Source organism: Rhyacophila brunnea, unplaced genomic scaffold, assembly GCF_057557595.1.
Source record: "Rhyacophila brunnea isolate RB1 unplaced genomic scaffold, BYU_Rbru_1.0 scaffold_4, whole genome shotgun sequence".
In the NCBI taxonomy this organism is placed as follows: Eukaryota; Metazoa; Arthropoda; class Insecta; order Trichoptera; family Rhyacophilidae; genus Rhyacophila; species Rhyacophila brunnea.
The window spans coordinates 26,897,899-26,924,975 of NW_028233068.1; the positions used below are offsets into that span (position 1 = coordinate 26,897,899).

The 27,077-nt window shown below is 34.4% G+C and overlaps 1 protein-coding gene across 2 annotated transcripts in view; it reads left to right on the forward strand.

The window, feature by feature from the left end:
- Nucleotides 1-508: 508 nt before the first annotated feature.
- The window catches only part of LOC147067174 (uncharacterized), a 106,984-nt gene continuing 80,415 nt past the window's right edge, over nucleotides 509-27,077 (forward strand). For both annotated transcript variants that reach the window (XM_085954880.1, XM_085954879.1), the window contains exon 1: nucleotides 509-1,326. In XM_085954880.1, coding sequence (XP_085811006.1) covers nucleotides 1,128-1,326 — 199 coding nt within the window. In that variant the 5' untranslated portion in view covers nucleotides 509-1,127. The remainder of the gene's footprint in view (nucleotides 1,327-27,077) is intronic.

Genomic DNA, 27,077 nt, shown 5'->3' on the forward strand with positions numbered 1-27,077 from the left:
AATAATGTATATTTTTATCGTTCCTGTCCCCTTATTAAAAAAAAATATTGGCCCCTACCAGGCCCAGTCATGACTATTGATTACTTATTGCAGCTGTAATAATACCAACACAGATAAATTTCTTTATCACTCCTGTGTTAATACTCTTATAGTTATCTTACTAGGTACTTACCGACATTGCCTACCTACATGAATATTATATAATAAATGTAGTTTTCTTATAGCGACAACGAATTAAGAAAAAAGAAGATGCCTGGCATTCTTCCTAGCAATAAAATAATAAATTATGTTCTTCCCGATATCATGAAGTTGCTGGAATTCGAATTACGTATAATATAGTTAATAGATATTTTTTCTTTTTATTGGAAAAGTTTTGTATACCTGAAATACACCTTTCCGAGTACGATGCCAGATTTGAGCGCTCAAACAGGTGTCTCCGAGCACATACCGAAGCCCGAAGCTCGCCGATCGGTTCTTTCCGTGAATTATTTTCACGTGTCGCGTCGCCATACAGGCGGCGGCCACAGAGCAGTTGATACGGCCGCTAGCGTTTCCCGCGATCGCGAAATTTTAAATAACAGCAACAAATCAGTTCACCGATTCGCTCCTAACAGCCATGGATTAATATTTTTTTAAAAACATATTCAAATATTTTTCGAACGCAACCCCGACAGAATGTTTACTGTTTCGTGAAGTTGGCAGCCTTGAGAAGTTTCAAAGTGACAGGCCGCCTTTGCGGCGGTGGATATTATTGCCGTGTCTTGATTTTCTTAGCGCCCGAATGCAGTGTTTGTTTTTGATGCATTCCTAAACATACGTGGAATAAATAATTTGTGTGCGATTTACTCATATTTCTACACTCACAGACGGGTTTCTGCGACTTTATTTTTTTTCTAAGTCCACAGTGTGCCATCACACTTTTCGTATTTTGCACCGTTCCAAATCCTTCCACACACGTAAACGGTGCATATTGTTTTTGTGAAAGTTAACCACCGATAATTAATCAATAATTTTTGCTAATGCATCGGTCAGGTGACAGAAATTAGGGTGCTTTCTATTTATCAATGACAAATTGTACCCAATTATTGAAGTGTTGTTTTTGTATAAATAGTTAAGGAAGTTTTAAAATGGAATCCTTCAAAATGTGGGTTGTTTTGAGTTGTGTCATTTTGGTATTCACAAATAAATTGGTAGAAGCAGCTGAAGAAGAGACCTGCTATGGAGGCGGCAGCATAGCTGGAGCCGTCTTCGGAACATTATTCGCAACATTAGCGCTAATTGGTTTGGGATACCTGATCTATCGCTATTATTGGAAAACCAGAAAGGGTGAGTACCTACTACTAAAATATTGACCTTTCTGAAGGTATTTTTATTGTCTGTAATTTGCCGAAGATGTGCAACATTCCTATTTTGAATTCTAAGAACAGTTTGTCACTTGCGGATACGTTCGCTGTTATTTTTTTTTAAATCTCGGGCTGATAAAAACAAGTTTTTTGTTTCTTTAATTAAATGTAGGCAGCGAGGTACCATGCATGGGACGCAATATTTACAAGGACGGATTCAGGTCATCGAAGGCCCCAGGCTACGACGCAAAGTTGGTTATGTCTTCGCTGAACGTTCGTTTACACGTCGAATAAATCTGCCAACTTTGTACTCGGATAAAGAAAAGTTAATTTGTTGGCACACCTGAGAATTCTAAATAAAGTATTGACATTCCCTTCTGCATTCCTCAAAGTCGAACTAAATTTAATTTGTTTCCAATTCAGATACATCCGAACACAGTTATTTAAGTGTGTAGCAACCTAAAATGTGTTGAAAAAATTACTGGAACAATTCGGTGAACCGGCGTGCAATCATAATATTATTATAATTGTTTTTAAATCTTTATCACCAAATAATTATTTATTTGGATTATTCAAATTGAATCATGCCTAGAGAATTATAAGGTATATCTGATAATATGTACTTATCTACTTAGTAGCAGCTATGTAGTATAATTATTAAGGAATTGAATAGGTAGGTATATACAGATGTAACCACCTAAGTAGGTAGTTACCATAATTACTACGAAAAGAGATTGCCACGATGATACTAACTTTTACTATTGTCATTATTTTTTAAAGTTTGTGTTCCGTGCAAATTTGACAAAATTTTGAATAATAAATATGTATCTGCATAAGTAGGTAGGTACTAATCGGCACCAACGCCCACTATTATTATTATAGTCAGCCCATAATGCGAAACTGTAAACTTCGATCGTAGTGCTAGTTATTGCTCATAGTTCGAATGCAATATGGTAAACTATTTGTAGAGAATGATAACTGTGGTACATAATATTGAAATATGTACATGGTAGTAATTTGAACGAAAAATGCAATCGAAAATCTTCATTTATTGCGAACATGTGACCGCATTCGACATTGCATTCGAAGATAATCAATAACTAGCACTACCATCGTAATTCGCAATCCAGTGCCATGGCCTGAATATAGTCGACCTTGTGTCTTTACTATTCTACCACCAAGATTTATCATGGCTACAATTTCATAGCGTTGTATGTTGTATGTAGTATAAATAAATGACGGAAGCGGTCATATCGTGTATAGGTACATAAAAAAACGAAACGGGGGAGTTTGCAGTCAGCAGATTGATGCTAAAGCCTCAATTACATTGAGCTTCTTTACGAGCTGTTTGTTGGCGAATTTGTAATCTGCCTGTAAAGTCGCCCAGTGTAATCATCGAACATGTTAGCTTGTTCGATGATTACACTGGGCGACTTGACAGGCAGATTATAAATTCGCCAACACACAGCTCGTAAAGAAGCTCAATGTAATTGAGGCTTAAAGCATATTATGTAGCCATAAGAATAATAATTATAATTGTGTGGCTATACTTACTTCGGTGCATTGAAAATCCTCCACTTTACCTGTCTATGCGTGAATCAGAGACGGCAATAATTCTCGGATGTACTGTTTATGTTATGATTCCATGACAGTTCACTCAGTTAATCGGGATTGGGAGACTGTGCTGGTTATGTCATGTGCACTATAATATAGACTGCCATGAGCCGGGAAGGGCGTAAAGTTCTGCAATCCAGCATAACATAGACGCAGCATACCAAAATATGACTGGTTTATAAAGAATCTGTATACCTAAACCAGTCACATAGATCAATGACTGGCGTGTGTTTGGGATAGGTTGAATGGAGACCAGTCATTTTAGATAAACACAGGTGCAGTTGTTTATTTTGACATACACAAAAAAATAATATAATATGACATTTCAGTTTACGCCAACACGCATTTCACAATAATATAAAACAAAATATATAATAAAATAAACATATATTAAGTACTATAATCTATAATATATACATACCTACATTATATAATAATATTATATAGGTAGGTACTAGGTAACTAATAATACAATTATGAAAAACACGCTCAGACTAAACACAGAACATAAAGTAGGTACTAAACTAGTCTTGCCCATCCCGATTGATCACGCTACTGATGTTGACGTAGTCATCAAAGATATTTTTGAGTTATCTGTTGAGGCAGTTCTGCAATGATAAGTATGATTAATAGTCATACTCCAGGGGAATTGTCTTGGCTAATGGTGGATCTAGTGGGTTGGGGCATATGTATTTAGATATAGAGGTGTACTGCACCTTGGACGGTACCAATAGACAAAGATTTACGCAGGTACCCAATTACCCGAATTTTAATTTTCTTAAATATCTACGTATAATGTAAGAAATGTCTTTACTGTTTGATAAGAATACGTGGTTTCTGATAAAATCACATTCCAATGATATTACAAATAAGTGGGTGATACTTAATACATATTTGATACACAATCCAATCGATTTGGTATTAGTCACATATTAATTATAGGCAGGTAGGTACTTATATAGGTATTTGTTTATTATCTTGCTATTATTCTTAATTACCTATTTAATCATTGTTTTGTTACTACTCCGATGATAGTATATTGATAATGATAATAATGATGATAGTTATTATTTAGAAATGTTATCGTTATTGACAACTACGTACGTCGAACAATCTAGTCCTACTGGAATCCACCATCCAACCAGGGCTCGAAATGGAAGGGAGCACACCTCCAGTTCGTGAAATTCCCGAGATTTGTCCGTCTCGTGAATTTTTTAAAGTAGTTTACAGGAAACTTGTCGGAATCGTGGTAAAATTATAATATTTACGACGTGCCGTAAACCCTGATTTTTGCCTGTGGCTATGACAATTTTTGCATGACACAAGTTTAAAGATTGTTATTCCATTTGACCGCATGAGTTTGACAGCTATATAACAAAAATGTCTAACACACCTACTTATTATAAAAAATACAATTACAAAGTAGGTACATAGATGTGTTAATATTTTCGGAATATTATTTCTGTTTTGAGCGCTGTAACCAACCCACCCTGTGAGCCGTACCACACCTAGCAGATAGCTGATGTGAGGTGTCTGCAGTTTTAAGTGTCTAGGAATGTCTCGGAAACAGTCTCATAAGACTGAGGTCACCATGCATGTGTTTTTACTGAATTTAATCAAACATATTCATGGAAGAGGCGAGTAAAAAATATTAAAAAGAAGTTAAACCAAAGCGGCCGACTTAATTAAGTGAAGGAAACCAACCAGTCTTTCGCCGATTTTTTTAAGTATTTGGGTTGTCCTTAGTCAAGACCAGGTCAGACAGACCTACTTTCCAAATACCCGGTTGGATCAATTCGAATAACTCCTCCCTTTCGGAACACATTTCATTCAAGACATTCACATTTGATATGGTTACCATTATAGCCACCGAGTCAATATGTAGACTAATCAACAAGTCCACGATCAAAAAACTTATGTGCGAAGTCTCCATTTATGACTACGTACAACAATAATTTAGGACATTTAGGTCATACCTTGATCTATCAAGAGGATTTGATATTTTGTCGCCTTACGCTAAACGTCACATATTATTGTGATTGAGTAAAGTCTACGCGAAATTGGCGAAAAGCGTATCCATTTATGATAAGACGAATTTCCTTGGTTCTTCAGTTGTCATCAGTTGTCAGTTAATAGTTCAAAGTGAATAATTTCAAAAATATCTGTTTTCATTCGGAAAATCGCACCAACGGGTGTGTTGTTTCCCACAGTTATAAAAATATCTCTTTATTGCCCAATTATTTTACGCTGTAAGACTTTTAAGTGTTAGCATTTGTTTATAGCGCGAATTGGGAAAGTTATACGATAATAATATTATCGTATAACTTTTCCAATTCGCACTATTATTATTTTGGTATACCTACAGAATTAAAAAAAAAAAAATTATAACAATATATGCGCTTTTGGATTTAGGTATCTGAGATATTATTATGACTACATATCTGAATCGATTATTATCTATTCATTTAAGTATGTGCGCAGGGGATTCACTCGGGCCGCTAGCTTTGCTTGGCATTTTTTTCATTCAAATGATCGTAAATATAACCGTAAAATTAAAAAACTTACACGAACAACTCTATGCTTACACTCGAAACAGAAAGCAATATTTTCTCCGACCAGAATGAAAGTAATGTAATGACAAGGAACTACGATTTGGTTGCAGTATCTGCACTAAATAAATCTTTATTTGGCACATCGTATGGTGAAAAGCTTGTTGACCCAAGATGCGTCGTAGACAGAAGATTTCAGGTCTTTTCGCATATGGAAAGGCTTAATAATAAATTACTTAGATTTTGTCTCTCAAGTAACTATCGTTATGTCTGCGTCTTATTTCGTCGAGCTCGAGATTCTAAATCAGAAACATCCTAAGTAAAATTCAAGAGGGCGTTAATTATATCCAGTCTTTGATAGAAGTTATTAGGTAGGCACCTACTCTAAGAAAACGAAATCCCCATCGTTGTTGACCGTTCTTCAATTTTTTCGTACATTCATTTGGTTAGCATACATATTTAATTATTAGTGTTATCAAAATTATGTTCATAGCTTACCTGTATTCGATAGGTGTACGTAGCATTTTCATGGCATTTTATTTTTACCTTAATAGGCAAAATACCGGTAATGAGAATCTATTGCAATAAACGATTTTTACGCGGATTTAGTGTTGACCTGGGATAAAGATTTTGCGCTAAATTTGTGCTTAGTTCTGCCGATTTATATACCTGTTTATACCAAACCGGTGATTTCCAATCAGGGTTCCGCGAAGATTTTCAAAACAATTTCTTAAAAGTACAATCTGAGATCATTTTGTTTTAGAGTAAAATAAGTGTTCCGGTTACAGCACATCTTTGAAAGACATAATAAGATAATTATTCCCGTATAGTGTAATGCAGTAGGCTTAAGGGCCGGTCTATAGTGTCGAGGGTCCCAGGTTCGAATCCTGGGTCTGGCAAGTACACAAATTGTTTTTCAATTTGTGTATGAGTCAGAGTATGGACCTAATAGGTTGAGCAAGTGGCTGACATCCATTTCTCGTAAAAATAAAAATCTGTTAATACAAACCTCCACTCTGTGGAGGCCCATATGATCCTATTAGGATCGGACATGGTCAAAAGAAGAAAAGAATAATATGTTTCTTCAAAAAATGTTTGTTAATTTGTATTGTGGTAGTGCTAGTGATTTCCCACGCAACCAGCACATAATGGAAGGAATGCGAATAATTTCGAGTAGATTTCATGGATATAGCAAATAATGATATTAGGCACTAAATGGTGTTCAATGTTTTTTGCATATATCTAGATACATTGTGCACCAGTAATTTAAAAAAAAATGTATGAAGTTCGTATGGCCTCATAGGAATGAATTTAAATAGAATGTGAAACTAAAACAGTATGTTGTGGCATTTTAATGCTGATTAAGGGTAACAGGTTTCCAATATAATTATGTCATTGTCTCCTGCTTTACCATGTTTCAAATGTTCCGCAAAGCAAAAATGATTGGAAATAACTGTACCCACCTACTTATTTTAACGTGTACCATACAACGAACGAATGCAAATAAAGGTGTTACATACCTACATGTCGGATGACCATAATATTATTACGGGAATAATAATGAGTTAATGACACTTTTCTTCTGTTCGATCAGTCAACTTTTTAGTGTTCTGAGCAGCCAAACAACACTTTTCTCTCGATTCAATTTGAGATATTTTTTAGATCTTTCAGATTACCCTTTCGAAGTTTTCTTATCCGATTCAGTTGTGAGAGCATTATGTATTAAAATAAACGTTGTATCACTGTAACATTGACTGCAGCCCTCTAAACTAAGAACTGTAATATTTGAAATGCGATGTGACGTGCAGACTCAGTAACTCTTATCAGCTTCACTTTCACGTATTATACTCCGTCTTTATATAACAAGATTTTCTTCAACGTATTTGATAGGTAATGTAGATATAGGTACATAACATTAATATTTAGATGAACAATCACGCATAATATTAATAATTACGTAAATATGTAGGTAAACAAACTGACACACACACAGAAGGCCCATATTATATTCACAAATAATGCATCCAAGAAGCACTTTTTCGAATCCTAGCTAGGTATATATCCATGCTTTGGAAGATTTGCCGCGGCACCATGCTGTGTGGGATTCTAGTTTCATACGTCATTTACACGACGTGTGCATGCCAGTATATCACATACAGCCATCTTCTTGTGGTTAGTTCATCATACAAAAAATGTTCTAGAATCGTTAACAAGTGATCTCCAATAGCTCCCCAAATGTCTTTGATGGGTTATGATGGATGGAAATGGTTTTTTACGCATGTTATAAGTACTAATTTTATATTATATTTAGATAACATCTACATTCTCGACGAAGTTCTTATCGCTAATTATCAGTTTTCATTGTCGTACATGTAAATGTGTACCTAATCTAAATCACCCATTCCCAAGTTATCGTCATTTGTTTTTTCTAATGTAAATACCTATCTATTTTTATATTTGCTGTGTATGTGTACTTATATCATAGTTGTTATCTAGATTCTAGTATCTACTAAATATCTCGCTTAGTCAAAATTCTTTGTAGATAAAAATAAATACACAGAAAACTCTGATTGACAACCAAATGGGTTGGTGGGTTTTCCACGTACATTTACGATTTCTGTTTCAATTCATCACACTTACTGAGTCAGTACCTAAGTGGTAAGCCAAGTGTGTCATTTTTACATATCGCATACCGTACATACTTATTTGTGTATAGCCGATATCTTTGTTTTAGTATTTTGATATGAATGACGTACGCCTTTGGCATAATATTTGTGATCGCTCATCTAAATATCTTGGCAATATCAGCACAAGGTCTGCTGAATCCGTGAATTTGCCCAATTGTCATAATAAATAATTTGCCTACTTAATTGTGTTATATAAAGTTAAAACTATACGGATTCGGCAATGTCGTGAATTGGGCATAAGCCCACCAGTGGGCCTATTCTATACTTATCGACCGCTAAAGTGATAAATATTATCAAACTTGTTGTAATTGTTGCAATACGTGCTATATTTTAACAGCACCTCTCTTGTTGTCACAACCAACTTATTGTAATTGTTACAATAAGTGCTAATACTTTGATACAAACCAACCCTAAGTTTGATAATATTTATCACTTTATTACTTTAGCAGTCGATAAGTATAAGGCATAAGGCATAAAGCCCACCAAAAAAGCGCTCGACGCGCTCACTACTGAGTAGGCCCCCTCCCACCCGAGCATTACCCTTCACCTATGTAATAAGGGGCTCAAGCAGCACAAAATAATTATTATTATCAGCGTCTCCCATAACAGTCATAACAAAGCAATAAAAATATTATTAAATTTCTCGGGGCTTGTAATTAAAATCGGACACGCAATAACTAAACAAAGAGTTCGCTGTTCTTAAATAATGGCTTCTCGCCCGTCGCATCGACGACGCTTCAAGGAGCGTGATTTTGCTCGCCGTTTTCAATGAATGGATACGTTGTATGTTCGTTCATACGTATCGCCGAGAAGCCAAAAAACGATGACTCATGGGGCGGGCGCGCATAATGCGTCGTCAAATCCAGTGGGCGCTGGCGTATTTGATTACGTTGTATTTTCGTTGATTTACGCGCCACTTGTGAAATTTTGCGCGAGAGCCACACTTGCTGCGTTAAGTGGGTTTTACGCCTAAGACCCACAGGTCGGCATAGTTACACATAATAATTACTGAAGAAACAGCTGGCAGAGCTGACGATTGTCGCCCTTGGGGAGAATTCAAAAAGTCCTCCTGGGTACAAGTAATATCATCCGGATATTTATAGCGCAATGGGTATTTAGTAACATTCCGTATTTATTGCGAGATACGGCACAATTGTGAGGAAAAAAGAGGATGCCAATAATGTTTTTTTTTTTTTTATATATATTATATTTTTATATATATTTTATATATAACTTTAGAACTTTTTAATCACTCTTCAGTGAATCTAGTTGTGTTTCTGTTTTTGACAGATGCTTTCGAAAATAGTGTCGTTTGCTATTTATTACTGACTCCGCAATGCGAAATACCTTGTATTGAACGTAATTTAAATTTAAACGGTAGTCTATGAGTCCTTGTTTCATGACCACTTTTATATTATGTGTAAGCTCTCTTTTTTAGGTAATGTTTTCTTCACTAGGCGCAATTCAATATTATTTTTAGTTATGATTCTACTCGACCAAATCGTGTCTGGCTCAGTGATGCCAACCGTACTATGATTATAGTACAATACTATAATTTTAATTCCGCGAAAAATGTAAAATACTATAATTTTACGCCAAATATACCAAAATACTATAATTTTAAAGGATTCAAGAAGAAAAATGTTCCTGTACTATATATTTTTTAGATATACTATAATTTTTACGCCTTCGTACTACAATCAGCATAGAAAAAGATGGCAACACTGGTCTGGCCTACCATTTTTTGTCCTCCCTAAATTGACGTAATGCTGGATAATCGTAAATTGTTGGCATCTAATCATTAATCATGTTAAAACAAGGTACTAGCGTAGATACACAGGAATTAGTTCGATATTATTTTGCTGCGTCGAAGACTTACGTAGGTGCGAATACGTCTGTGCCGGTGGAATTATCTCACCTTGATTTTTGTCTGAGTCGATTTAAACCGAACACAAGCTATTATGTGTAATTATTTTAATCCACTGCTCTGTTGAATGAATAATAAGCACTAAGGTGCGTCCTCTGGAGTGTCAAAGTGTTTATTTCGTAGGATTTGACGTTTAATTTTGCATGCCAGAGACTAATATACATATTTAACAATAATTATGTGTGTTTATAAAAAGCAAAAGAGATGCTCAGGTATTAGTGAAGACATCTTTTTCTATGATGAATTGTATTAGAGTACGAAGGTCTAAAAATACAGTATTTCTGAAAAAGAACAATTTTCCTTTTCGAATCCTCCTTCACAATTATTATGATTTGTAGTATTTTTGGCGTATTTGGCGAAAAATTAAGTATATTAAATAGATACTTACTATTTTGCATTTTCAGCGAAATCAAAATAATAGTAAGTACTTAATACTTACTGTTTTTCAACGTGTACCTATTTGTATCCTAAACATGGATGTAACAGGTTAAAAAGTGGGTGGCATCCATGTATCGTGAAAAAAACAACAACAAAAAAACTGCTTCTTCTAGAGGCGTTGCGGCTAAGATCGAGGAAGTGTTGAAGCTTGATTTTCTGTTTTTTGACTAATATTTTGAAAAATATTCACGAAAATCTATTGTTTGCTCTTCTAATATTGGTGAATAAAATACATTAAGTTTAATAAATAAACTAACTAGGTACTGTATGAATGCTTGCAAAACTAGTCCCACGTACCTACTGACATAAAAATAATAATATAATAATCAGAGAACACAAAATTATTTATATTAATCTGTTATTGACGAAAAGTTAGTAAAGCACAAAGGTTTGCACGGGTTCTGGTGGACTGTTGACTACCGTGGTGTCACCTGGTGCCATTAATTAAATCCAACAATGGTTTTGGTCTTCGGACTGTAATCTTGCTCTCTACCTCATTTTTTACTTAATATTATTGACAATCATTTTTAGATTTGCAAAAAACCGTTTTAATTTACGGTTATTCATTGACCCGAAAAATAACATGAGAAATTTGAATGTAAGGATTTTATATTGTCCTATGGCCAGTGGCCACTGTATACCATCGTTAATTTATCAATATAGTGTGAGGTATAATAGTATATAATATAGCGATGCAGTCATTCTCAATATTATGTGTTGCGAAACGTTGGTGTGTCACTGGCATGGCCCCCACATCCTGAAGCGGGCCCCCCTACCTATCGCATAAGGTTAAGGGCAGTGTGATTATTTACAGTAGTGTTCACCAAGTGGTTTTCGCGTAACCCCAGGGTTAAGGGTATTCCGTGTAATTTTAGCGATTTTTAAATAAATTCAGGTGATTTATTGAGTTGTTGTTGTTGAGTATGAAGCACTGATCTCCTCTCCTTTTGTGGTAGCCAAGCTTAGTAACATGCAACCCTTCGCCATATTGAATAAACACACTTACAATAATTATAAAGTAAATTTCTACACGTGAATTATCGTTTAATTATATCAATGATTATATCACATCAAATAACACCACACAGCCACAACTTTTTAAATGTTAATAACTATCAATATTAAGGAAAATAGCGCCGCAGGCGACTTTTTTATGTATTCGAGAAAATTTGTGGTGTGTGTTTTTCTCATTTAACTGGTCGACCCACTACGCCGGGCCCCTTCTATGCCCGGCCCCTAGGCTAGACCCCGGTCAGCCCCCCTCCTTGTGGGGGCCATGGTCACTGGTAGACACATGAAATATCGCAAATACTGGGTAGATGTAGTTGATGAATGGCAGTCAAAATATCGACCGATACCATTGATAACTAACTACATACGTATTCTTATTAATTTGACAGCGTGCGTCTCTACATGTTACAATACTAATTATAGTCTTTACTCACATTTTTTATTAGTAAATTTTTGTGTAAGTAATTATGTTTTTTATTCTTATATATGTGTACCTACCCCTATTGTAGTCTTTTTTTTAACTTGTGGTGTATATTTTGTATTAGAAAAATCTACAAGGTTGAAAACACCTTGATGGACTGGTGCGCGATTTCATACGAACACATCTTAATTATTGAGGAGAATATTGGTAATCTGAAGATGCCTTAACGCTATACCTATCTACCAATCCACCCGATCTCTTTTATAGTTTGTCAAATCTTTTCTTGTCTAGATGGTAACGAATGAGTACATACCTATCGATGTCCTGCAAAAAACCAACTTCGTTCGATCGGATTGGTCACCGCAATTAGTTTCGCCCATTATTATCTCCGTAGCAGCTGTTGTCGCGTGCTGTGAAATTATACCACGGCTAGGGCTGGAATTTTCTCCGGTAGAACAGATTAATAATGGAAGATCGTATAACTAGATTTCATTATTCTTCTTATTCGACTGGAATGGGTTATTTTTTTTCCAGCTTGAGCCTATTCACTTTGATGTAGACCCGTGCTGATACTCCTTCGACGTCAGTTAGAGTGACCAATGATCATAATATATAACTCTTCCAGTAAATTGACCCTTAGACGACCAGTGATGACTTGAGCGTAGTTATGCACAAAGCAGCCAAGCCATAATTTTGAAAAAAATGAGTTATTGTGATTTCCATAATCGCACACGTTTGTTTTACGTTCTGCACAAATCAGCCAAGCTGCTGTCATACAAACATCTCATATAAATGCGTTTTAAAGATTTTGCAAATCGCAGAATATGACATTTTCGATTTGCATAAAGCAACCAAGCTGCTGTCATACAAAAATGTCATACAAATGCGTTCTAAAAATATGCAATATTCGTTCTGCAAAAAGCAGCCAAATGATAATATTATGTACTTACGTAAATTTTTAAAATCGCGACTGTAAGGTGTGTTTTTCTACATTCAATTAATAAACATTATTTTCTCAATTACATTATATGTTTTTCATTTTATTATATATAATATAATATACAGATTTTTCATATAAAAAATAGTGGCAGGCAGCTAAATATTGATGTATAATTTACAAGTTTTTCGAATTATTTTCAGAATTTTGAAATTCCCATAATAATTTAGTAGCTTAGAAGGCTATTTTTAAAGAAAATAATCAAAAATAAAGACTTTTCTTACAAACATAAGAGATGGCTGCATTCTGCAAAATGCACATTCTAGAAAAAATCATTTTACTCAAAACACCTGGACTGATAAAACACCAAAATTTCATAAATTATATGCTTTTATCTCTTCAAAAGTTATACAAAATCATATATATATATAATATCTATCATTGAAAAAGTATACACAGTATACAGAGGCTTTGCTGATTTAAGGAAACACAATTTACATAAAAGTGCTTCTATCTCTGTTTGAGGTTTGTGTGGCTCGGCTGCTTTGTGCATAACTACGCTCACTTATTGGAATGGATGGAAATCAGTTTGCTATATTTCTCCCTTAAAATAATAGCATGGTATCCGTCAAATCATTCATTTATCTGCTTTTTCAGCCATTTAGTTTTCCTTATTGTGCCATTATTCCCCTCTAATACTTTGTACCAATGCGTATCTTCCATACAAATCCTTGAATAATATACTACGATATATTTTACAATATAAATTCAGTTTGTAGTAAGTAGGTATGTATATTTATTACTTATTACTAATTATAGGTACCATTTTATTAAAATCTTGGCATCTGACTTCCGCACATCTCGAAATTCTCAAGCCAAGTAAAAGAACCACTTACTTATTTCTTTACATTTTAATTTTTTAAATACATACATACTTAATATTATGTGCGTAATGTTCGTGTGAAACCAAAACAGTAATATGTAATTATCTCACCGTATATTTGGGTGTTTAACAATCTCGTTGGCCATGACATTGCCATTGTTTTGTCAGTTTTGTGTATTATAAGATGTGCGCAAACATCGAAGAATTTTATTCGAGGGAATCCAGACAATGGTAATAAATAACTAATCATATTATTATATTATAATTCTCACAAATCTTGCCCTTGTGTGTGAAGTAGGAAATAGTCATAATTGTTTTAATAATCTATATTTATTTAATATTACTACCAAAGTATGCATTCATTAGACACTATAGTATTTTCGACCACCTACGACTGTTTTTAAAGTGCGTTCATTTTGGTTTTTAATTATTGTTTTTATTCAGCTCATCACTTAATCTCGTATTAAATTGTATACTGCTCACCTTGGTAGAAAGAAAACAAAAATATACATATCATGTCGAAAGAGGTAGGTGTAGGTATCTTACATACGGATATTTTTAATAATTATATTGTAGTAAGTACCGAGTTACATAACTCCTATCAACAGCTGACATGTCTTTTAATGCGAAGTCAGTTTCGTTAATTTGTGACAATTCTTTCTTGTAGTGGTAATACGTTTTTCTTTTTACCTTGACCTCCCTTCTAGTGACATTTCGGTTACCTCTTATCAAATTAGTGATTGTTGAATAATAATTTTTCGTAGCCTGCGGCGTTATGTAAATTAGTCAGCACCGTTAGCAGGGTGCTGCCCATATTATAAGATTTTGCAAGAAATTGCGGCAACCCTACCGTATAATAAAACTATCTATTTGAGTTTGACATTAAATTCTTTGGTTTTTTTCTTACGCCCACACCGCCTTCTCTATATTATTATCGTCTCATCAGTCTTCATCACCATCATCATTCATCTCCCATCATTGCAGCGATTTCGTATTGTTTTTGCGCGGACCTGTGTGCTGGCGGATGGCCGGCTGACTGTTGCGTGAGTAGACCGCCACGTCTGTTGCGATTATCATTGTTCGCATCATTGAGAAAACTGGTCGAAAAAAAACCATATTATGGAAAATCGCTAGAAGGACGGTCACGCGAGATCATAGACTTTTAGCTAGCGTAGACAAGTTCGACGTTATATTATGTATTATTATTTTCACCGAGCAAACTAAATGTTTTACACGGCCTCGCTGCGTATCTGATTTTACCTACGCGATTCCTAATAATAATAAAATAATAATAAATTGTTGTTTTTTTGAATTTCATTCATGTAGGTACAGATGTTTTTTGGTTTATTTAAATAGTGATGTAATGGAGTTTATTTTTATAACACGCAATACACATTACGAGAGATCGCCCTCAATCTCAAATTGTTTGCCAGTCTCATTTCATCGTTAGATTGCTTAATATTATCACATGTAATCGTGGTTACTTACATACTACAAAGGATACTATTTCTTCTTAAATGGGTTCTGATCTATATTATGTTACATCGCGTCTAACCTTCTCGACGAATTGGATCCACATCTTACGGCATAATATAACAACATGCACTCCCGCGGAATGGGCGATCTCGTGGTCCTCTTGTTATTATCAAACCATTCTTGAATACTCTGGACCTAGGTACATCAAGCATGATGATTGATGACAAATTAGTTAACTAGTCTTGGCTTGACCTTACATGTTTTACGGTGATGTCTTCATATGAATTAATTATCTACTAGATAACACGTTTGGCTTCGTATTGTGTACTTAGTGTGATATAATCATAAAGTATTCATCTATGATATTACTATTGTTTGTGAAAATATCCAGATAATATTTTTTCGCATCAGAGAAGCCAATAGGTATGATTTATTTGTACTTATTTAATGGTAAAGTTATAAGTTACAACATAACCAATAATTAATACACTTTAAACAATTACGACGAATATTTAAATATTAGCGTCTCGATGAGACAAAATCCTGTTTTATTAATTGCGAATTTATATTCAAGATTCTATCTATTCTAACTATCAAATGCGTATATCAAATTTAATGAATTGTTTCATAAACATTTATGTGTCTTCCGAGCTGAGCTGGTGACTACTTTGCAGTTGATTTCATCCTTGTAAAACTGTATTTTTATCTCATATTAAAACTATTATCATTATGGTAGTATATGGTTGTAAATAAACACAAATGTAACCTTTTCATAAAATGATAACACGCAAAATGATAGAATCCCGGGATTTCGAGATTTGTTGTTATAATGTTTTTTTGATAAAAAGAACATTTTTTTTAAATTAAATACCTAACTGTAATTAACGTGGATCTGACTATTTCTGAATTTAAATAATATTTGTATTGCGAATTAATGTGAGTAAATGGTGATTTAAATTCTTATATTATTTCTCTTTTTGTAAAAGTTTAGCAGACATTATTATTTGTACGTAGAGGATTGTTTGGAGGGGGATTTGAAGTGTTTTCGAAAGAGCAATTTTTTATGCAAGTAAAACCTCGTCCCTACTAAACGTAATACAAATGTCTCCAAATGCATAAATATCTGTATGAAATGTTTGAGACTTTCACAGTTGTTTGTTCGAAACGTCGAGGAAAATAGGAGGAATTTCTGTATGAATTTATATATTTACTATATTGGTAGTTGGTACTTACTAAGTACATTATATATTGCAAACACGAGTAGAAAGCTGAATTTTCTGTTTGTAGAAATTATAGAATCTCGGGATCCGGATTAAAATACAACTTATTTCCAATCCTGGGTTGAATACTTTGTCCCAAAATTGCAACTCCTACTCCTACTAGTTACTCGGTACTGCATTGGTAAAAGCAAAAAAAGTAGGGATGCAATTAAGAGTTAGCTAAAGCCAAAGATGATAAAAAAGCCGTCTTCTATAAATATGCAGCCTAAATGGATGAAATCGAAGCAAAAAAAGGACCATTGGTCCACTGATTCAGTTAGCTACAAGTGACTTGGCATTGCAGGTTCATTCGCTGATAACTTAATATGAGTTCCCATTATATATACCTAATAAAGTAAAGTTAAGCTTCCGGAGCCTTTTATGTATTATTGGCTATAAAATTCCCTTTATTAAATCTATTGAACATGGTGTAGATGTCGTAAATGGCTAATTAGGTAGAAGAGGTACTCGATTTAATGATTTATGGTTCTTAGTAACTATGCTAAGTTTCTAATAAATTTATACTTTATGCTCGATATGACAAAATAATGAAACATAGTAGGTATGCATCTGTTACTCACGGGCCATCTAGAAAGTGAAGTGGTATAATAAAAATTCATATTTTTTATATTTACACAAATGCCAACATTGTGAAAATATTGAATCATGTTGGTTGATGAATTCGGCTAATAATTTACTGTCTACATTCTACATACTAATACTTTAAAAATAATTAGTCAATTGCGACATTACTCAATTTTATTGTGAACGTTTTCTTAATTATTTTTTTAATTAATTGAAAGTGCAATTATTTGTTTATTTAACATTAAGTTCGTTAATTACCAAATAAAGACTTGCATCACACATTCTACTGTTACTCTTAAAAGTGATCTAATTTCAGCGTTTCTCAAAAATTTTGGGGCACTGCTCAGGTTCTGTAAAGCTACGCACTTCGCAACGTTTGTCCATGTAACATTATAACGCATTTTTTTATCATAACGAAGAGACATCAAACATTATTTGCTGCTGGAGAGTATCGTGTATGTTGTAAATATGCTCTTATATTTTGTGTTTCCCATGAATGTGGGAAAATAGGATATCGTGTATTCGAAAACTTTTATGTTAATTTTTCTCTTAACGAAAGTTGGGGGAAAGGGTGGTTTAAAGGTATGTATGTATTTAAGTATAATTATGCATTTGTAAACGGTTGGAAACTTACTAATTTGTACGACTTTCTAATTTAATTCAAATAAAAAGTTTATTATATCGGCATGGTTTGCTTATTTTGTTACCTAGAATGTGAAATTGAAAATATTTTAGATCAATCGCGATGCCGCAAGTCCGAGATAAATTAGTGAAAATCACAATTATAGCAAGTGTAGGTAATTATTATAATTGAAGGGGTATCACGTGTCATAATAACTTGTCATACACTTTTCCCCAAAACCAATACAGGGCCGAAATAGACATATTATTATAATATAGTCTGTCTTATATATTATGATAAATGATAATTATATAAGTCCCTACGTAGGTAGTTTGTAATTTTGTGGAGTAGGTTAGTATTACGATAATGATTAATGTTGATATTAACCCGGAGTTATTATAATTATTTATAATCATAGTTACGAGGATGAGTGATGAAAAAATTATTTTGATATCCGTGTTCAATGATAAACACAGTTTTTTCTCAACATTGTAAGAATACATTTCCAGATCAGTAGACATAATAATGTCACATTCAATTGATGTGTATTCTGATTACATTGTATTTGAGTAGAAAATAAATTAATCCACTTAGCACACGTCATATTTATTGTAAGGTATAGGTATTCGCAGTTAAGGGTTTTCATAGATTTGAAAATATATTGTAGAATAAGAAAAACTCTTATTCTATGGAAACGTGCATAGGTAGAATAAGTATGTAGACATGTAATTTGCTATGCTAATTATTATTGATCTAAGTGAGTGCCTACTCGTGGTTTTTTGGTTAAACTCGTTTTTAATTTATCAAGTGAAGTGTGTTGAACTCGATTCGCTTCATACTAAACTCTTAATAGTTGTTAAATGTTTATCACTTACCTACTGATGAATTTGACATTTAGCGCCTGTCCGTTCGCTTTGGGGATATATGCAAATTTATGCAAAGTCGGCTGTTTAAATACGTTAAATTAGTTTCTCGCTAGGACACATCATCTGCTTGTACAGATTACAAGATTACATCATAATATTATTATTTGGTTCAATATCACAGATCGCCAACGAATAGATAATTTAATACGTGCTGCTTGGCTTTGTGCTGCCATTGATCTTGGAGGCAAAAAGGTGTAGGTTTTTATACTGCCTCTGGTACAGCGTTGTTGGCTTGTTGCATAATAGTATTGTTAGAAATAATAATTATATCGGAGTTTGACGTGATATTGAATTTTGCTATGCAGTTAGGCAAGAATAGCATTATTTTTTTATTGTTGACAAAAATCCTTCAATAGTCGATTTCCCTAGGTTACCGTCAGTCGACAATTGCGATACAAAATAAAGCGTTGGTAAAATTCGGGTCCTATCCTTAGATTTGTCCTACTTATGTTGTCAGTATCGACTGAGGGTGCTTATATATAATATAAATATACAATGTTCATCGCACGATGTAGTATGAAATATTAATGTCCAACCTCATTAATTTTAAATTAATTTGATATTGGGAAGGTATTATTGGACGGATAATTTATGTACCCATTGTTATATTATTTCTGTCGCTTTGGATTTTGTTTGATAAATTTTGTTTTTAAAAAAAATGTATTCAGTTGAAAATGTCCCTCTGAGGCGGACGAAACCGGTCCTAATTTATTGATTACAAGTGGAATAAGTACTACAAAAAAATGCGTTTTATTAAATTAAACAACAATACAATGCAGTTCCACCATGAATTGACAGTTAACAAAATAAAAAGAGAACAAAAAGAAATGTTTGTAATGCATAATTATAATAATATATTTATATATTTTATTTACCGGGCAGATGTCAGTAATGTTGGGACATCGATGCACTATTAGTAGTGCATCGAATTATTGCAGAGATATAATAATATTCCGTGATGGGTTGTTTTGTATTTAAAATTTATGTTTGTTGTTGCACATGTATTTTTTAGGCATTATAATTTATACTACGTTATGTAAGTAAGTTATTCACATAAACATTTTTATTTATATCTATCTTTGGAAATACCAACGCATTTTATTCTCTCTAACGCCATTGAAATTTCATTAGTTTATTTTTTATTATATACCTACATACTAATGAAATTTTCTTTTATTTAATTATATATCTTATTTATATTGATATGTTGAAGCTGTATGATTGCGTTCAATAAATAAATAATGTAAAAAAGTATGTCAACAATATTTGTACACTTTTCAATTTTTGGTTGTTGTCGCGTTGTCGTGCTCTCACCATCTACTGAAATTATTCACCAACAATCAATTCAACATAATATATTGCTCTATGAATGCTTCCCCATTTTTTTATGATACACCTGTTTGCAGTCATTTAGTCTGAATGTAATGTTATCTCTAGGGCAGGTACATAAATATTTTATACATTCGTGACATTAATTTTTTCTTATTTTCTCCGCCTATTAAACATGTTGACGTTTTTTAAGCAAGCAAGTAAATTGTTATTACCTACTTAACTATAGTAAATGATTTCGTGCGTTTTAATAAAATGCACTGCCTAGGGCAGGGGTCGGCAGAAGAGGCTCGCGAGCCGCATGCGGCTCTTTGCATAGATGTTCGCGGCTCTTCAGACATAAACTCCAATTTCACCTCATCTCAAGCAGCCTTATAACTTTATGAGATAGAGCCGCCGAACAAACTTAGACTCGTACGGCATACTCTCTACTTACCTGCGTGCTCACACGTGTTGCTGAAATGGTTAGCGAGTACTTAGATTTACTTCTCCTATTGCTACGCGAAAAAACATCAAATATCAGGAATTGGAAGAAGAGATATGGCTACAAAAAATACATTTTATGGTCGACATTACTTCACTATTTAATGCATGAATATATTGTTGCAAGGTAAAGAAAACATTGCATGTACATTATTGGAAGAAGAAGAGTGCTTTGGAAATAAACTACAAGTTCTCACCGAAGATATAGTGACAGGTGAATTACTTCACTTCAAGAATTTAAAACAGTATCGTGACGAAAAAATCACTTGTTTTGATGCAATTTATTTTAGCAGCGTATTAAGAAAAATGAAGAACAGTTTTGGTGAACGTTTTCACCAGTTCAGATCAAATAAGACTACACAAGATTTTATCGTACGTCCTCTCAAAATAAATGTCAATGAACTTAACTTGACACCGTTCGACACAAATGCTGGTTCACTCCAGACACAGTTAATAGATTTAAAAAAACAAGGAATTGTGGAGCAACAAATTCACATATCTGACCAGCCGCTTGGAAGAACTCGGAAGAGAGAAATCCAATTTGATTTATCAGCACGTCAGGTGGACAGCTATAAAACAACTGCCTAAAATGGAAACAATAATATTTGATACATGGAATAGTTTGCCTGAAACATAATATGACGCGTTAAAAAAAACTAGCTTTTGGTATTCTCACAATTTTTGGCTCTATATATATTTGCGAAACAACATTTTCATCTATGAACCAAATAAAAAAAAAACTTAGAAGCAAAATAACTGATGAAAATTTACAAACAAGTATTCGATTAAAAATAAGTAGCTATTTGCAGATATAGTAAAGGTATCAAAAGCGATGCTTGGACGCCGTTCTAATTTTTTTAATAAAAAATCTTGAACTCCCCCCCCTCACCTAAAAATCCATATCCATATACTTACATAATATGTATATTGCATATATGCGGCTCTCTGGTACCTTTGTTATCCTGTTTCCTTGACAATTTGGCTCTTCTCACTTGACAAACTGCCGACCCCTGGCCTAGGGTCGTCGATTTGGATGGTAGACCGATGAAAGAATGCAAATATTTTTTTTTCGACTGGAATAATAGAATGTTATTATTGTGGGATAATTAACGTAAATGACGAAAATTGTTAACGGGCGTGAAATCCACGAATAGAATCAGCACGACATATCGAGTAACACTTCAATTAATCAATATTGTGTCTTAATCTGAAAGGAGATTGGCCTTTAGATTAAGATACCGATATATTATTATGTAGGTAGGTATATCGGAATTTGATTTTTGTTGCACATTCTAGCTGTGAGTTTTGTCATACCTACGATAACGGCAAACTTGTCAATTTGAAGCGTATCTTAATTCTTTTATTTATTTATTTATTTTGATTTTTTTTGCAACCTGATAGCTTTAGATAGTAAGTAAGATGAAGATTCATTATAATTAAATTAAATTTAGTGACCATGCACCAAAAAGGATATAATACTTATTAGGTTAGAAACATACTTACCATAGAGAATATATGTAAGGGGTCTTCCATTTATAACGCCATGCGGACGCTCAATGAGAGCACTGTCCTTGAATCGATCATTTTCGACGTACCTATTTGTTTTCAGACATGGAGTAAAAAGGGTCAATAATCAATGACATTATTAATGGACAACTCACTCAGTACAGTAGCTAGCAAGTAAATTCGCTCATATTGACATTCGCACATGTATAGGTAGACGTCACGCAATTTCCATTATGCGATATCAGTATCACGCATCGGGAATTTATAGCAATATCACCTTTATTGTAATGGCGTTAGAACAGTGTTTATAGTGTCAATGATCATTTGAGCGAACCCGTTCGAACCGAATCATTCGGCAGACCCGACAAAGAGCATCGGGAATTTATAGCAATATCACCTTTATTGTAATGGCGTTAGAACAGATTATGCCATCCGGCAGACACGACAAAAAAGTGAGTGTCATTTCTTTGTCTAGATGCTTCGTCCATATTAATGTCATTGTCAATAATATACCAATATTTGTGTGATGTCATTTATGGCCGAACCCTAACTAATAACGTAATACTAATAACAGTAATAACACATCTACTCAGGAAGTACCTAGGTATCCAAATATTGTTCACTTTATTGTACTTTCATAGGTACCTACTTCCATAAATAACATGTCAGTTAACTATCAAGATATTGACAGTAAATCGTATAATGTACAGTTTAATAAATCCTTCTCATGGAATTAGCCGTCATAATAGAAGAGAAAATTTGACAGTGGGGTGGAGATTGTTTAGGAACACCCCGCACAAGGGAACTAATTTGAAATGATTAGGAACCCGCATACTCCCCAGCTGTAGGTACGCTTACCTGGCCGATAATATTCCACACTCACCTGTTCGTGGAATCGTCAGCATCATCATCGGGATGCGATGTGAAATGTGACGGTTCGGATCGCTCTCAAAACTATGTGAGAGCACATACATACTATACTATGAATGTGTAGTCAGCGGGTACCTCGCAGGTACTCAAACCCGTCCTCTCCGACCTCCGCGACCGCATTCCGGACCAGCCTTGCCTCCCCCCCCCGCCCAGGTAATAATCCATCTCTCCCCCCTCCGAAACGAAACTCTGCTCGACGGTCTGACCATTGCGATAATGTTGTTTTTCTTTGACAACACGGGCTGGGCTCTCTTGTGGCGTGATTTTTTGTCAGTCAACAATCAACAGCTGTGGCGCAGTTAAGGACGTTATATCGAAATAAAATGTACCGACTCCTGGTGTCGGTATCTTATCGAAAGAAAAGTATCGATTCCAAGGTATCGACGTATCGACACTTTTGACGGCTCTAGGCGCAGTCAATCGTGAAGAGGCTCGCGGATGAATAATGATAAAATAACTTTGTACTGTGCTCTACTGCGTGGTATAAAATATCATTCATTTAAATTTAAAGTCATCTAACTGAGACACATGCGCCTTGAATATCAACATTAACCAACTCTTTTATTTAGTAAGTATATAATTACTATTCATGCGACAATATAGTACATAACTAGGTAATTATTAAAAAAATATATAAATAAATGACTGCGGAGAATTTCTTTTTCATTAATATTCAGCGCACTATTCTATACACAAGACTGCTTTCGGCCGCTATGGCAGCTATCTAGGGTTGGTTTGCATCGTATTAACATTTATTGTAACAATTACAATAAGTTAGTTGTAATTGTTACAATAAGTGCTATGTTTTACAGCACCCCATTTGGCTGTGGTAAATTTTAGAGTTAGATAGACAGTTTTGACTGTTTAGACTAGCCTAGATTGTAATGTAATTGTTACAATAAGTGTTAATACTTCGATACAAACCTATCCTGGATAGCTGCCGTAGCGGCCGAAAACAGTGTTGTGTATAGAATAGATGCGCAGGGATCGTTCATTATGCTGTGTTAATTTTCAGGTTTCAATGGCGTAAGTAAGCATAGGCTTTAGAAATGTCATGTAAAAGCTGTTTTATTTAATTTGGCGAAATAGTATGCGGGACTTAAAATGTCTTAACAGATCGAAGTAATTTTTTTTTGCTGGCACGATTCTCTTGTTAATTTCCTAACCAGGCTGTTTAATTTGTCGGTATCACAGGCGAAATCGTGACACTATGTCGCGCCATGAGATGTCACCGTGGAAGAAATTTAATGAATAAATGAAGCGTGTCATATTATAATAGGTAGATAGATGCATGGTAGCGGTCGAACCGGTGGCCAGGCGGTAGGCAGGTATGTGTGGCGCGAGTGTGCACTTGACGATTGAGATTTCGCTCGGATTTGGGTCAACAGAGAAACAAACACACGCCGAGGTGCAGCGCCGTGGAGACGATGACCGGTTTTGTCGTAGCTCGTTACCGAATATACCCACCAGTTTCTTTCACTAAGTTTTAATATGATACTTAATTGTTTTAAAATTGTATTGGTGATTAAACCCTAATTGTGAGATTCCCTCATGGTGCCACACTGTGGATGTTTCGGAAGCGATTTATTAAATTGCTCTCGGGTTAATTTAATCGCGTAGTTAAGCAGCTACATTCGTGTACAGACTTATATAAGTGGTAGATGATGATTAATGTGCTATACCCACTCACGGAATGATTAAGTTCTAACTGAAACTATAAAAACGTATAATGTTATATAGGTAAATTATATTAATTCTACAGGTTGTTTTTTTAAGTCGATATCTATTTCAAGTCTCGATAATGGTGTTACAACTGAAATATCTTAAAACATCCTGAAGAATTCAATATAATTTATATTGTCATTTGTAAAATGGAATTCTACCAAGTAAATGCTGACTCAATAAATGTTTCGTGTTGCATGCGAATACATATACCTATGTAACACCGTGTCAAATGCACATGGCGTCACAACTCTGATCGAGTCAAAAGTAACACATTTCTTACTTTCTGGACGTCCGCAGCCATTTTCCAGTTGTACGCAATTTTTTAGTATGTTTGTGTTTTTGGAAACTCTCTACATCTATATATTATTCCCCTCTGATGTGATTTATAACTCTAATCAACACTGTTGAGTTGTTTATACCGATCTCGCAAAATACCCATGTGGAGTTTATGTATTAAACTTCAGCATATCTGAGAGTGTATACGGCGACGGCGATACAGATACGGGATGCTGGTTTTACCTGGAACGATGCAAGAAGACTGGCGAGCGACATGGATTCTTGGAGGCGCCTCGTGGTGTCCATATGCTCCAACTAAGGGGCGGATATTGCCGAAGAAGAGATATCTGACTATTCACATCTGATGCTGGCCTCAGGATATAGTTTTATATTTGTTTTCTTCGTTCCTCTCGGTCCTGCGCCACGGTCATTTACTTAACAGGGGTCGAAGAACAAATTATCTAAAATGGGGTAAACGTGATAATTTCGAAGGCACTGAAGGCCGAAACATACAATTAAAAGTCTAGGTTCAGTACCTGATTTTTTTCGCATTCACAAAGCTCGAATGTTTTATGCAATAATGGTAAACAAAGGTTTTCTGTATCTATTTAAATGCATAAATCGCTCCGAAGACAGCGTCCAAGTTGCTCTGACATAAAGGGACTCTGATATTGTATAGGTATTATGTTGTTTTATAAAAAAGTGAAACAAGACAATTTTTCTAAACGTGCAGTAGTATGTACCTATTAATTTTTAATGAAATGTTTCAGTTTTTCAATGCCACTGTGGTGTTAATTTTGTACATATTATGCTATTCTTATAAGTGTTAATATTTACTATATATACTGCATGGAATAGGTACCTTTTTGAGTATTTTTTGGTTCTTGGCCTTGAGATATAAGTTTATTCATTTTAAGGGGAATTAACTTAGTATTGTTTAGTTGTGGAGGAGTAATAGCATGTAATACAAATAGAATTTGGGAAGGTAATTAATATTTAAAAAAAATCTCGACCTCTCACTTGGATAATATAATAAAATCAATATTGTAATACAGCCATGTTCACGGAAATTTCACCCATGGAATTGTACAAAATAATGTACTTGTGGAATATGCAATTTACGGTTGTATAATATCTCTTCAGTGTAGTATGTTTAAAATCTTGATAAGGTCTATTGATTTCTTGGTGCGGAGACTTTTTTTGTGTACGCAGGCATAGACCGATATAATGCACGAGGCGATGCAACGCGAAATGATTGGATCTGTAATCGAATCGACTTCCCTATCGCATATCGATCTACCGGACCGCTATACTTACATATTACGAGATTGCCAGCATACCAGCCCACCAGTCATCAGCGGGCGTAACGGGAACGAAGCCGTTGCATTCGAAACCGCTTCAAGATCGATGTGTTTCCATTACAAGTCTCTTGAAGGCGTCGTTAGATAACATTGATTGCCATTCAAGTAGCACCCAAATCATTCACACTTGCGTTTAGAATAAGACAACGTATGCGTATCTAATCCGGGACAAAGTTATCAATTCCTGGATTTCAGAATTGGTATTTTCAGTCTCAAACCCTGGTAGTTATACCAATATCTGAGAAAACTCTTCGATGTTTGCGATTTAAATGAACTATCTGACAATCAGAACTGATTTTGTATTATAATAAATGAACGCTAATTGACATTGCACATTAACTACAAAAAATGAAGGAACTTGAAAATAGCGTACTAAAATAACATAGGTAGGTACTCAGTAAGTCTATAATATTATAATGTAGTTAGACAAATTTGATAGAATGATACATCGATAAATGAATTCGTATTCGTTTGTTATTTTATAACTAGAAACAGTAATGTTCGTCATGGGTAAAATTCTAGCATAGATCAATCATCTGTTAACTTGACGTGTAAACTTTTACACGCATACCAAATACCTATAATGAAAGAGGAATCTAGTCCCTATTAACTTTTTTTGTGAGAAATGTAATATGACTAAGTGAAATAATATTTAATATGAGATGAGATCAGTGATAAAAGTGATGATTCTAATATCTGATCAGGCCTGTTCTGACTTTCTTTATTTAACTTATTAGTTATTGTCAAGTTGTGTTTTCGAGAAAGGAAAGTATTAGCTTGAATCAAAAT